This window comes from Ambystoma mexicanum, chromosome 3p, assembly GCF_040938575.1.
Source record: "Ambystoma mexicanum isolate Mex_15411 chromosome 3p, UKY_AmexF1_1, whole genome shotgun sequence".
Classification (NCBI taxonomy): domain Eukaryota; kingdom Metazoa; phylum Chordata; class Amphibia; order Caudata; family Ambystomatidae; genus Ambystoma; species Ambystoma mexicanum.
In genome coordinates, this window is record NC_090925.1 from 296,089,070 (window position 1) to 296,104,494 (window position 15,425).

The following is a 15,425-nucleotide window of genomic DNA, read 5'->3' on the forward strand; positions in this document are numbered from 1 at the left end:
TATTATTTGCATGTAACATCTGTGTTATAGTAACTGTTTTTCAGCAGGACTCAAAGAACCTCAATTCTGAAAACCCAAATGTCTAAAATTCAACTAATATTACCTTAACCTTAATCAATCCTCATTTCTTCCACCCCTTAAAAATCGTGTTAATGTAAATGATTTCTCAGCATAATCAGTGTGAAATGTGATAAGGGTGTAGACGTTGTATTCAAGGCAGGGCAGAGCAGGGACATCTACTATCATAATTGAGAACTGCATGTCCTGTTTCCTAGTGTTGAACCTAGTAGCACACTCACAATCATTTGCTCATGTTATGGTTTTATTCAAACATACACGTTGCTAAACGAGCTCACTGTACATATCGAAATGTTTCTTTAAGTCTAGCCTTGTTGAGCTATTTTCACTACACAATCCATTAAAGGCACCTTGACAATAAGAAGGCACTTGTGCTTCAACAGAAAAGCTGATCTTTTATAAACATTTCTGATTTTCATGTTTTGTTTAGTGTTTGCTTTCCCAATGATTATTTTTCATGAAAGTGATGTCCTGGTATTGTTAAGAGGCACATGTTTCAGTTGCAATGACGTTTCTGCCACTCTATAGTTCCCGTAACAGTGTTCTTCTAGGTGAATATTGTAATACATGGTTATGTGTGTACATACATGGCTTTAATTTCAAACTAAACATTGATAATAATCTACAATAATCTACAGGTGAAATGAAGAAGGGCTATGCAAACATGACGAACCATCAAAAAAGAATTCAGCATCAGGGACAACCATACGCGATGCACTGTGTCTATCAGTGAACGGCCCCTGAGCCATTTACCACATGAGGTTTTGAATGATTATCCGCGAATACACTCATGCAAAAACCCTGGTCATTCGTTAACCTTGTCTGTGGTTGACTATAAAGAGCCATGACTTGCCCATGAACTTGAAAATGGGGTACAGTGCTTCCCAAGTTTCATAGCTGCATGGTGAATGTCATGGGTACAAGAAGAAACCAGACCCTCTGCCAAAACAAATCACCCAGTACTGCCCAGCCTCTCTGCTTGGATACCCCACCGCTCTTGCTTGTGCTATGTTCAATTGATATTGATTACTGGTGCACTACAGAACACAAACTGACTTGTCTCAGAAATTAAATGATTCATTTAAAAAAAAGTCCAATATCATACTAGTCACAGTATCTAGATCACAAGGATGGCATTCTCAATCATATGCACAGTACTCTGTTTTGTGAAGTTAATACACACACACGCACACACACATACACACATATCTCACTTGCCCAATCCAATGAGTTATATTTCCAACTTTGTGAGATCTTTTACCGTTAATGTCCTCGATGGTCCCCCACTGGATCCCGCTGTAGCCTGGACACCTGGCAAGCACATTCTCCCCTACAGAATGCAGATGTGGGGGCTTCTGAAGCTCCTTGATGTCACCCATGTCGATGACTCTGCTGCCACTGGGGAAGCTGACTAAGATATACAACTTTGTAGTTATGGTGGTCAAACGTCACCTAAAAGAAAAATACACAGTGTAAAATGATAACCAACGATTGTGCAGCTTTTAACTTACATTCTCTCCATCACATTGCTATCCAATTTACCCCTATGTATTTAAGAAATCTATACATAAAATAGATAATGTAGTATGCTTTCGATATGCTACACCCAATCCTCTATCTATAGGCACTGTACACTTCCGTGAAAAGCAATACATAATGTAGTTGGGGGCAGTAGTCCTCATGTCAACATCTGTCCATGGCCCTAAACTCTATGCATTTTGGTTATTATAATTTCTGTCTTTGAACCTCGAGTTTCTTGCATTATATTTCTAGGTGCTCGAAGCTGCCCATAATGCCTTTCCAAGGACCTTGCACCATCTTTGCTGTGTGGTCATGTGTTTTGAGGGCATTCTGGAACAAAGACAGGTTTGGAATCTGAATTGGGAATAGGAGGTTGGTCTTTAAGCCCAAACGAGGTTGTGGGTGGGATGTAGGGTTCAGACAGTCCTTCTGAGCCAATCGCAGTATAGTTTCCCCCCTCAGGACTGAGATCAAGATAGGTAATCCTGGTGGCATGTGGTACAAGCCACGTTTACACTGAGATGAGAGTCTGTGCTAACTAGCTAACAGGCAAGAGGAACAACGTTTTGGTCCCGGTGCAGAAGTCACCCTTCCCTTAGTAGATCCACAGAGGGAATGAGGAAGAAAGAGAAGGGAAGTCTCTAGGGCGCGGGCAATGAGCTTAAATATCAGAAGAAGGTGCAGGGTATCGGAGGGAGTATTTTGGACCTGTTCTCCTAGGAAAGATTGTGCTCTTAATGCCTATGCCAGACTATTTGCGTGTTGAATTGTCACATTACTTCTGCCTGCTTTGTACCTGTTTGGGGGGATGGAGGTTTCCACTGCTGCTGCCAGTCCTGTGCATGTCGGAAACAGAGAAGTGAGCACTGCTCCTAATTGTGTTGTCCTGCTCCTGTGTAAGGAATGCTTGAACTGCTGCCTGTGCTGAACATATTGTTTCAGGCAAGCCTGCTTGGCTGGTGCATGTGCTATAACCGTTTTGCGGGTGGGAACTGTGCACTGCTCTCGCTTGTGATGTACCTGTTCTATGAGAGTGAAGCTTGCACTGCCACTGCCTTTGCTGTATTGATATTCTAGGACAGAAGATAGAACCCATGCTGCCGCTGTTGACCTGTTTGTTATACAAAGGAAGCGTGCACTGTTGCGAACTGTGCTGTACCTGTTGTCTGAGGGGTGATTTCACTTCTGCTGCCTGTGCTGCACTTGTTATCTGCCTCCTTGCTCTGTGTTATATCTCATATTAAGGGTTCTGATAGAAAGGGAGTTCATATTAATAGTGGAATGACATAATGCAGTGTTCACTTAGGAAGGAGGCTGGGACAGTGACTGAAGGTAGGCTTGGAGCTGGTTGGTGATGGGGTTCCTGTTGGGTCTGATTTACATTGGAACTTAAATATAATTTGGAATGACATAGCATAATATAGTGCGCCGAATTTTAGATGGAGAGACATAAGATATTAGCCTGTACTGTACTTGTTGTGAAGTGGTCACTAGTGAATTTCTTTTCTTTTTAAATGTTTGTATTGTGATATAGTTTATTCAACTTTACACAGCTAAAATCCAAAGGAAGTAACATTTTGCCGATAAGGTTAATCTTTTGAATTAAGATCCAAAATAATGCATTTCATGATACTGTGTGGATAACTTTCACAATCTCTCTACATAGTAAACAAAAGTACAAGATGCATGCATGATTATTGCCCATCATAAATTCCTGCATATAATGTTCTCAGAGGAGATACCCATCAAGCCAATGGATCGTGTCATATCCAATCTTAACTTATGTAGGGAGGTGTATGCACACAACAAATGTCTCTGAGTTTCCAAGACCTCCTCTCCACAAAAACAGTAGTTCCAAGAGGTTCTAGATAGTCAGCACCAGACACTTTCCAAGTCTCTAGTTGCCACCACATTGAATTTGTCTTTTTGGTAGTCTCAGATTAAGTAATTGCCCAAGAATTGATTAATGTAGGTGGGCCGACTCTGGTTAAGTAAAATGTGAGACCTGAGATGTTTTTTGTGCTCAAATTAACCACCGCTTGTTCGTGGTCCTATATGGCCAACATCTCTTTCATTGCCTTCTTGTATATTAGGAATGATTTATTAATCAAGTATGCCGGTACCAGAAGCAACCATTTATTGGCTAAACAACAGAGTTTACCCACACTGCTAGTAGCCATCAGTGTAGCTCTGGACCAAAAAGCTTCAAAGATCAGATCATATAATATCCTCTCCATATCATTCAGTGAAGTGGCAACACTGTTCGCGTAGGGAGAGACATAGATTGAGATAAGAAGTGTGTGGCACAGCAACCGGTTATTAGTCGGTTGGGAAGATATTGTCCCCATCAAGATGTTAGGACAGGAATTAGGGATCTTGACCAACTCCAATGTGTTCTTTACACCTATGGCCAGGCCCCCCTTTTAGCGGCCTTTAGGGCCCTTTTCTGCCTCCTGTATTTTAAGGTTCCAACCAACAATCACCAGTGGAACCGTTAGCCAGGTTTCTTGTAGCATGATGACACTTAAGCCCTTGATGTAGTCAAATAGCCCATCCTTTAGAGAGAAGTGGACATTTGTCCCTAGTGTTCCAACTTAGGGACAAAAATGGTAAGTTGGTACTGTGGTAAGGGTCATAATGCCCCTCATGATTCTACCAGAGTTGCTAGCGATTTCCAATGTGAATCATCGCCCCGGATCCCCTCTTTCCTTGGTGGTTGTTCTGTAGATTTGTCAATTATGTGAGCCAGCTTCAGGGCAGGTGGAAGGGTGCCGACCGATCTCCCTCACCTTCTATTCCTTTAGTTAGTAGAGGGTGTGAGTTGGCCCATTCGGAGAGCTTTTTAAATTTGCCCTCACAAGGGTTGTTGACTTCAGTTATTAGACATCTGTACCCCTACTTGTAAAGCGCCTCTTGCTACTCAATGATATATCCCAGAATTTCTTCCAGCGTGCTGCTCATAAAAGGATTCTCATTGCCAAGCTATTTCAAAACGACCCTAAGTAATCATGTGTTGTCAATGCCATGGCAGTTCCAGCAACATCATGGCAGTCCTGCACCAGCAAATCATGTTTCATGATTAATCTACAGACCCCCTGGCTATGATAGACAATTCTCAAACACCCTCTGCGACTCTATTGCCATCCTAGAACTAAACCGTCCAAACCTCACCCTACTAGGAGATTTCAGCATATGGCTCGACATTCCCACCGATCCTATGACACACTCGCTGGTTGACGGCCTAGATGCGATTAACCTCCAACCCCACATAAACGGCCTGACTCACTATAAAGGACACACTCTTGATGCCATCTTCAGCTCCCACAACCGGATACATCTAAACCCCCCCACCCCCATCATCTGGTCCGATCACTTCATTGTTTCTTTCGTCATTCGCTCACCCAATCCGCTTCCCGTACCCAACCTGAACTTCCGAATCTACGCATTTGCTGGAAGAAACTAATAATCCTTCCTGACCTAGCCGATGCACTCCTCCAGTCTCCTCCGCCTACCTGCCTACTCAATAATCAACTAACCCCCGACGCCTTTGACTCATGGCTCAACACCTCACTAATGCAGCTCACACCCTCTTGCAAACCATCATCCCACCGTGGCTTTTTCCCTAGATGGTTCACACCTGAATTGAAGACCAGTAAACAACTTTATAAATATCTAGAACGCAAACGGCGGAAAGACAAAACATCCCTGAGCAGATCCACCTTGGCGCGGCACCTCATCAGTACAAGGCCGAAATCCGGAAAGCAAAAAAAGCCCATTACAACTCCCGAATCCTAAACTGTAAAAACCCCACCCAAGAACTTCACAAAATCATCTCCGAATTCACCAAACCATCATGCACCACCACCGACCCGGCCCCCTCACAATCGCTGTGCGACTCACTCTCTCTCCACTTTTACACCACAGCTCTCGAAAGAACAAACGCTCTAACCAACAAACTAGCTCTCTTACACCCACCAGGCAACCTACCCCCCACACCGGCCTACCCACCGCCTGTGACCACTTCCCAACCAACGTTCGACTCCTTTAGTCCAATATCAGCTGACCAATTTCTCAAACTTCTCTCTGCCCGCAAACCATCCGACTCTCCGCTGGACCCTTGCCCTGCCACAACCCTCAAAGAAATTTTCGCATCTACCTGTGCAGAAGAACACGCAAGAACCATCAAAAATGACTCCCTTTCCTCAGGAATTTTTCCTGATGTATTCAAAACGGTGCATGTCAGACCTCTAATAAAAATACCTTCCCTCGACCCTCTTGAACCCAAAAACTACCGCCCCATCTCAAACACCAGGTTCCTTGCCAAACGCATCGACCGAACCACCTACTCCCAAATAAATGCCTTTGTCGAAGCCAACAATCTCTTAGACCCTGCTCAATCAGTTTCAGAGCCTGACACGGAACTGAAACCACCCTAACCTCAATCTGGGATGACCTTAAAAACACGGCAGACTGTGCGGGATGTGCCGCATTAATGCTTCTTGACCTATCCGCCACCTTTGACACAATCAACCACTCAGTCCTCCGTGACCCCCTCCACTCTCAAGGAATTTGTGGAACCTCTCTCACATGGATAGCATCCTTCCTCAAAAATAGGAACCAAATAACCCTACTTTCCACCTATTCCTCCCAAGCCCAACCATTCGACACGGGAGTTCCACAAGGAGCATGCCCATCAGCCCTCCTGTTCAATCTCTTCATGGCTACCCTCCAATGAATAATTCGTTCACACAACATCCTGTGCTACAACTACGCTGATGACACTCAACTAATTCTAAAACTCCTGAACTCAAAACCCAACTGCCGACCTGACCTCGCTTCCTGTCTCCTCAACAAAGAGGTCTGGATGACCACAAACCACCTCTTGCTGAACCCCTCCAAAACCGAAATCATGGAATGTTGGAACATCAAACTTCTTTCACACCCACCACCCTGGCCATCTGCCATGGGCAACTCACTGACTCCCGCTAATTCAGTAAAAAACCTTGGATGCGCCCTAGACTCTGACCTAACACTCTCGCGTCAAGTGAACAACGTCTCAAAGTCCTGCAACTACCACCTTAAAACTCTTAGGTGCATTTTTCCATACCTCTCCTTTCCCAATAGACTCTGTACGGTCCAATCAATTGTTATATCAAGACTGGTCTACGCTAACCCCCTCTACCTCGGAGTCCACGCATACCAACTGACTAAACTACAAAGAGCACAAAACACAGCAGCCAAACTGCTACTAGCGCTTGGCCCGAGAGACCACATCTCCCCAGCCCTCAAAACTTTGGACTGGCTTCCGGATACCCGAACGGTGACCTTCAAAACCTTATGCATTGCTCACCGAGCACTGCATAAAACCGGACCTCGATATCTTCAAGACAAACTAAAACCCTATCACCCTGCACGTACTCTAAGATCAAGCTCAGCCGGCCTCTTAGTCATACCAAAAACAAATTGAGTCAGGTTAGGCGGATCATCATTCTCAGCCTTGGCCCCCACGCTTTGGAACACACTCGCACCCCACATCCGACTCACTGAAGACCTCATGTCTTTCCGCAAATTACTGAAAACCTGGGTCTTCCCCTAAAACCGACCCAAACTCAAATTGGATAACAGCATCTCAATGACTTTGCCAAATGCTAGATCATAAATAGCAATGCAGCATCATGATCCGAGTGAGAAATCGAAAACTAATAACCTCTATTGGTTAGCTAAAAAGGACAAACAAAATAGAATGAGAAAAAAGGATCAAACCTTCGAAGTAGATAAAAAAGTTGTACGAGAGCAGTAAAAGTGGCTGAAATTAATTAAATGGACGAAATAAATGTAATGGACAAGAGGATCAATGTGGACGTGAGGAATAAGGTAGATAACAACAATTCAACTAACCCGAACTACTAGATCTTAAATAACAATAAAACAAATAACAATACAACATCAAGATCCAAGCGAGAAATTGAAAAACTAATAACCTCTAATGTAAACTAAAAAGGACATCTACCTTAACAAAGGCATATCGTACCCCTTGTCGAATACAAAAGAGGAAACAGTTCTCAACAAGGGTTTGAATTTCGTTACCACTAAATATCATGATCCTTTCGAGTTCAGATCTGAATTCCACAGTTTTATGCAGAAGGTCCATTTGAATGAGTTTTGATTTACAGGCTTGATTAAAGGGGTCTGAGGTTACTCGGGTGCACTTTGGCACACCCACACTACAGAAATCCTACTTATGAGGTATGTAGTGGCTATCTTGTTTATTTAATTTGTAATCTCACCAGTACATTGTATACATTTCAATGTGACTGGAGTTTAGTTAGTAGTGTGGAGCTATCTCTGACTTACATACTTGGATGATGTTGATGTGTAGTGATACCCCCTCGTTTTTTGTCTTTGTGTATTTAATGATTATAGGAGTACGATTTGAAGAGTATTGGTGTGGCCCTGGATTACATGGTGGAGAATAAGAATAAAAGGGTTCTTCCCCTGAAGAAGGTTCATGCATTGAGCGCAATGAGGAACTGAAACATGTCGGTACTGTTTAACCTGAGCTAATAACACTCAGTGATTAGAAGTGTTAAAACCACTATATACATTTTATATGTTGATGTATTGTATTGTTATGTTATAGAAATTTATGTGTGTGAAACTAGTAATTTGTATTATATATGTATCCACCTTGTGTTGTTGGGTCTGTTTTAAGAAAATTCTGTTTTTAGAGTTGGTTTTATAAAGAAAAATTGGGTTGTGATAAACCTTATTAAAATAAACTGTTTTTTGATACTTTGAAAAAAACAACTAGGTACTAAGTCTATTTTTGCAAGACTATTGGTACAAAGAGGGTATTTCCGCATCATACCATATGTATAGATCAGTATATAGTGAAGGAATGTAATTTCTGTCTCCTTTATATGATTAAAAAAAAAAAATAAAAAAAATAAAAAGGACAAACAGAATAGAATGAGTAAAGTAGATCAAAGCAGTGAAGTTGATAGAAAGAATAAATTGTACGAAAGCAGTAAAGCGGTTGAAATTAATGAAATGGATGAAATTATTGCAATGGACGAAAGGAACAAAATGGACGAAAGGAATAAAGTGAAGAGGATGGAAAGATAAATACAGGAGACAGATGAGCGCACAGACAGATGACATGGAATGTATGAGTGCATGGTATAAATGGAAAGTGCAGAATAGATGGTTCGAGTACATGAGATGGGTGTTGTGCATGGGACAGATGGAGAGCACGGAACGGATCGAGTGCGTGCAACAAGTGACATGAGCTGAACCAATAATGCAAGATGAACGAACAAAGTGAGGGGAGCGGATGAGGTTGGTGAAGTGGATGAATCGCGTAGAGCGGATGAGTGCGTTGAGCCGATGAGTGCGTTGAGCGGATGAGTGCGTAGAGCAGATGAGTGCATAGAGCGGATGAGTGCATAGAGCGGGTGAGTATGTAGAGCAGATGAGAGCGCAGAATGAATGAGGGCATGGAGCGGATCAGAACGTGGAGCAGATAAGAACGTGTTGCGGATGTAGGTTGTGGTGCGGATGCAGGGTGTGTGTGAATAATAGAGTGGAGCTGATGTAGAGTGTTGTGCAGATTTAGGGTGTTGAGCGGATGCAGGGCATGATGTTGCTGAGCAGATTTAGGATGTTGAGCAGATGTAGGGTGCAGTGGTGTTCAGCTTATGTAGGGTGTTGAGCGTATGTAGGGTGTGGTGTGGGTGCAGAGCGGATGTACAGTGCAAAGCGGCTGTAGAGGGCGGAGCGGGTATAGAGTGTGGAGCGGGTGTAGAGTGCGGAGCTAGGAGTGGGTGTAGAGTGTGGAGCGGGTGTAGAGTGCGGAGCGGGTGTAGTGTGCTGAGCAGGTGTCGAGTGTGGAGCAAACCGGTGATGTATATGAATGGAACGGGTGAAGTGGTTGGAAGGAACGGGTGAAGTGGGTAGAAGGAACGGGTGTAGTAAGGGGAATAAATGGGTGAAGTGGGTGGTAGGAACGGAGGATGGAAGAACGGGTGATGTATATGGATGAGACGGGTAAAGTATGAAGAAGGAATTGGTGATAAAATATGTGGACAAAATGGGTCAAATTATTGAAGAGAACGATTGAAGTATGTGGATGGAACGGGTGAAGTGCATGGATCAAGTGAAAAATCTGGTTGGAACGGGTGAAGTATGGGGTTGGAATGGCTGAAGTATGTGAGTGGAATGGATGAACTAGGTGGAACAGATGAACTAGGTGGAACAGATGAACCGGGTGGAACGGATGAACTGGATGAAAAGGATGAACTGGATGGAAAGGATGAACTGGGTGGAACGGATGAACTGGGTGGAACAGATGAACTGGGTGGAACGGATGGACTGGGTGGAATGGATGAACTGGTGGAACAGACAAACTGGGTGGAACGGGTGAACTGGGTGGAACATATGAAATATGTGGACGGAAAGGGTGATGTATGTAGATGGAAAAAGTGAAGTATGTGGATGGAACAGGTGAAGTATGTTTATGGAATGGGTGAAGTATGTGGATGGAATGTGTGAAGTATGTGGATGGACCGGGTGAAGTATGTGGATGGAACGGGTGAAATATGTGGAAGGAACTGGTGAAATATGTGGAAAGAACGGGAGAAATATGTGGATGGAACGTATGAAGTATGTGGATGGAACGGGTGAAGTATTTGATTGGAACGGATGAACTGGTGTAGAATAGGTGAAGTGGGTGGAACGGGTGAAATGGCAGAATGGATGAAGTAGGTGGATGAACGGGTGATGTGTTTAGAACCGGTGAAGTGGGTGCAACCGGTGAAGTGGGTGGAATGGGTGAAGTGGATGGAACGTGTGAAATGGGTGGAACCAGTGAAGTGGATCGAACATGTGAAGATGACGTATGTGGATGGAGAAAGGATAACGTGGGTACATCGAATGAAAGGAGCAGCAGTGCATAGAATGGTTGGAGTGCATAAAATGGTTGGAGTGCAAAAAATCGGCTTGGAGTTCATAGAACAGATTGCAGTGCATGGAACGGATTGGAGTGCATGGAACGAAATGGAGTGCATGGAACGGATTGGAGTGCATGGAACGGATTGGAGTGCATGGAACAGATTGGGATGCATAGAATGGCATGACTTACATGAAATGGTTTGGAGTGCATGGAACGTCTGAATGAGCATTGAAAGGAACAGTTTTGAGTGCTTGAAACAGTCGTATGTATGGAACGGATCAGAGTGCATGGAACGGATGGAGTACATGGAACTATTAGAGTGGGCTCGAACTCAAGCACCTAAGGTAAACCACCTTATCACATCTCCACGCTTACTCTCTTCTTTACACCACCACTCAACTAGAACACAGCGATACTATGACACGATTCGGTATAGCTGTTCTCATACCCTCATTTGCCTCTTACTCCCCATCACCCTAACTAAACACTGCTGGTTACACACCCTCCAGCCTAGGCGTTCTCCTCAGCCCTAACGCAGCCAAAATCGGACTGGGTAACAACCTGCCAGAACAAACACATACTCTTGAGCTCTCAACCACCACACCTACCGCTAAGAAGCAGCTATCACACAAATACCACACCAGCTGCACACATATCCGGTGCTCACACGCACCTTTGACTCTCTCTATTCTATCCACTGACTTGAACTTCGGTTCCCGAGGGTGTTCAACCTACCAGCGCCTTGAGACCATACCAATGGTACATAAGGCGCTATATAAATGCAAAGTAACATAACATAACATAACATGCACAGTGAAATGCCATCATTGGCCCTGGAAAGCACAATACCAAGTGTTTCAGGTACCCAAAAAAAGGCAGGCGGCAAGCAAACAAAAATTATGCTAGCATCAGCCATGGTGAACTTACCACGCAGTTGCCCATATTGGTGCATGAGAGCTGCAACATTATGCCAGTGTTGGCTATGCAAAACACATCAGACCGATGGACAAGTAAATGCATGTGGTGCTGGTGCCCAATTGCTTAAATGTGCCTGAAACATTTTGACGGTGTTTTCCTGTAAAACTCATGATGCTGGTGTTCAAATAATGCATGATATCTGTAACATTATGTTGGTGTTGGCCCTGTAAACTATACATTCTGATGCCCAATGAAATGGAGGAGACCACCGATATTTTGCTTGTATTTCCACGTTAAGCATATCATGATGGCACCCAAAGAAGAGTGTGATGCTTGCAATATACTGCCAGTATTTCACTGTAAAACATATCATGCTGCTACTCAATCAGATGCATTAGGCTGCCAGCGTATTCCCCAGGGTTGGGAATGAAAGGGGATCCTATCGAAGTTGTGGACTCATCCATATACCTGGGCCTAAAGTTCACAAAGAAGGGTCTCTGAAAGGATCATATTATATTCCAGGTGTTCCAGGTGAACAGGACTAAGATTAGGCTCCAAGGATTACAAAGGTCTTATTTTAAATATGGAGCTTGTAGGTTAGACAAGTGAATAGAGGTCTTCAACCTCGTGGTGGCATCACAGGTATTGTACGGCAGCGAGATATGGGGTCATAGCACATGTAAGCCTTTGGAGGTAGTCCAGTCGCACTTTTGCTGCCAAATTTGTGGGTTTCCACCAGGATGCCCATGTAGTGCATTGACAGCAGAATTGGGAATACGGAGCATTTTCTCCAATGCACATCTAGACATCTGATCTATTTTTCTAAATTAAAAGTGTGATATACAAAAAATAAAAATGTACAGTTGGGATTCACAGCAACGGAGACTGTCCCAGGTGTGAACAAGCCAGTTTGGTACAGGCTCTGGGATCAGTTTTCAGCTGGAAATGGGCTGGATAATTTAGATCAAGTTAAATCTGGAATTAAAACCTGGTTGAGAGCGCTAGCAGAAAATGTTAAAAAGATTCAATCTTTGCCTTTGCTTGCAATTTATGTGGGGGCTGAGGGGAGCCTTTCGGCTACCGGCCCCATTCCTGGCATTCAGTAACCTGATGGTAGAAGACTACTGCTTATTACCTGGTTACATTTGATGCTGCTGTTCAGAAGAAGCAGCTGGCCTAAACCCTCTGTCACTGTGATATGGGGCTGGATGAAGGCTTGGTACATTTTATCTTGATCTGTCCATTTTACAAAACAGAGAGCATGAGGTGTTTAAAACGTCACTTTATAGCTTACAATATTAGATACTCGATTTGAGAATGCTTGAAATAAATTTGGATTTAGAACCAAATTTTAGATCATAATTTGAAGGCGCAATATTACAGAAATGTTGTCATGTTGGTTTTCTGGTCTTTGAGCCATGGTTTTATATTATACCTGATTGTAAACCTGTTAGAAAAATGTCTAAATGTGTGGATATCATGTACTTATTGTTAAAGGAGGAATCTCGATAAACCTTTTAAAGAAAAGAAAGAAAGATATTTAAAGCACAAGGCACCATAAAAACCATCAACCGCGTGCCTGAAGAAATGCACACCCATTGTTGACATGCACACTTGCATGCACTACTTGCCTATTATCTCTGCTTTGCCCTTTAATCCATGCCGGTTCCTCACCACCTATACTTCCCATCTCGTGAAGGGGAAAAAAGAACAGGTGTCAATCAAACCCTCTTCCTGAGTCCTGCAATAAATGCACCCTGTGGGTGTGAAGCCAGTACTGCACCCATGACCTTTACTGATTGAGAGGCTACGGAGAGCTCCCTCCTCTGGATAAGGTCTGCAGTGCCTGAACCTGTATTCCGAATGGGCTATTACAGTCAGCGTTGGGGAGCCCAATTACTTGAAATCCTGAACGCATGATATAGTGGCTAATAGTGCAGAAGCCATTGCTTAATTTGTGGGGGTGTTTGCCAGGGCTTATTTTTGAGCCACAGCACCTATTGTCTCGGACTCACTTTAATTATGAAGTGGTGATAGTCAGTGCATCCATCAACCACAATGAGCAGGTGTGAGCTGTAGTGGAACCCCAAATATGTTGACACTGTGGGGAGCAGCTATGGGTGGTGGCAGTAGCAGTGGGGAACTGTCTAAGCAGTCACAGGAGTGCTGGAAAATATGTGGGCCCTGCCACTTATTTATGTAAAAATGAAGCACTGGCAAAACATCCAACAGCATCAAGACCCCACTGCCACAGATGTTTCCCCCCTCCTAAAGTGATCCAAGATGGAGGTTACTACTCAAGGTGTATAAGTATTAACTTGTGCTTCATGCCTAGGATTTAGTGATCACTTTTCCATCATGCCCACAACTCTGGGATGAGTATGCATGTCTGCCAGAGTCATTACTGATGTAAATGGAGAGGATGACCCCCCTCTTTCCTGTCATGGTCATGGCGCAGCCTCTGGTTCTCCTGCTCTGCAGTTGCTTCATCAACCTTTATAACCCCAGCAAAGATAGCAACCGCATAAAGAACAATGAAAAAGTAGTGATTGAGTAAATAATTCTGTGGGCTTTGGATCTTATTTTCCAATTATTACTTAAAATATATCCCTCTGGCGTGAAATGGCACTCCCACTTTGGCCAATTTCCAGGTCATAGAAGCCGGTATGGATCAGTAATCTCATATGATGCAGAAATTGGCCATTGCGAGGGAAGCTGAATCATTCAGCTGTTGTTGGTGTGCTGGCAGATGGGGTCTTGGCACTGCACTCCCTCATCACGAGAGTGCTGCACTGAGAACTGTAAAGAAACCAAGGTTATTTCTCCATCAAACCCCTTGGTATCTTCTTCTGGGGTGACCGCTGTTAGGTCCGGAACCAGAGAAGGAGAAGGTGTCTCAAGGTGAAACATGGGCTCCCCCTTTCCGTAACACCTCGGGCATTCCCTCTGTTATCATGCACCATTTCAGAACCTATACCGTAACCCCCTCCCCAATTCCAATGTGGAAGGGAGGCATAGGGGGACCAGGAGAAGGAAATTACATACGTCACCCATCCCCTACAACAACAGGACTACCTCCCTTTTCCCAACAATATTTTACCGGATTTACCTAACCTCATTAGTGAAAACTACAATTCCCATAATTCCTTCCCTCTGTTCTTTTCTAAGCCACTTGGATGACGAAGAGGAGGATGAAGATTACCATCAGGGAACCACAGACACAGAAAACAGACTCTCCCCTTTCTACAGCAGACTGTCCCATTAACACATCCAGGCAAAGTCAGGCCTTCCTTTACAACTGTGAACAACTGAACCTAATCACCACTCCCAGGAAGTGTAAAAGGTTGAGCAGGAGAGGACACTTTGAGGGACTTGGGAATGCTGGAAGGTGCCGGGAAGCAGGAGAAAAACCTAGTGAGTTGCAGAGACCCTGGGAGACCTGGAGGAGGATAACACCACCCAAACACTGGCCCTGCTACTTGGGAGGAGACTGCAGTGTGGGGGAGGGAACTGTTCCTCCAGAAGGCAAGACCAAGGGCATTTAGGGTTGCCTAGCAGTACTCACAGCAAAACACCTCCCGTGGGCCAGGCCGGTGGCAGGCAGGTGAACCCAGGTCTCTGAGGGGCAGGTGGAGAGACCCTTACCTCCGATTATCATCCCCCTTTAGCTCCTGCAGCTCCCAATGCCAGAAAATGCCATTTTGGGGAGCCGTGAAGTGGGAGCGAAATTAGCCCGTTGCATTTTGTGAACTTTGAAGGGAGGCTTGAGCCCGGCTGAGGGAAGCCTTCTTAGTGAGCTGTGAAGCTTGAAGGGAGGCTCAAACCCGGCTGAGAGAAGCCTTCGAGGTGAACTGTGTTGCATGAGAGAAGGCTCAAACCCGGCTGAGGGAAGCCTTCATTTGTGTACCTTGAGATTGAAAGGAGGTGAACCACGCCTGACCGAAAACCTTGCTCAACA

General features: G+C 44.3%; 1 protein-coding gene across 1 annotated transcript in view; it reads right to left on the minus strand.

Annotated features, from left to right (window-relative positions):
• Window positions 1-15,425, minus strand: part of LOC138579529 (uncharacterized) — a 257,277-nt gene that overhangs the window by 174,422 nt on the left and 67,430 nt on the right. The window contains exon 2 of the mRNA XM_069649838.1: window positions 1,340-1,530. Coding sequence (XP_069505939.1) covers window positions 1,340-1,457 — 118 coding nt within the window. The 5' untranslated portion in view covers window positions 1,458-1,530. The remainder of the gene's footprint in view (window positions 1-1,339; window positions 1,531-15,425) is intronic.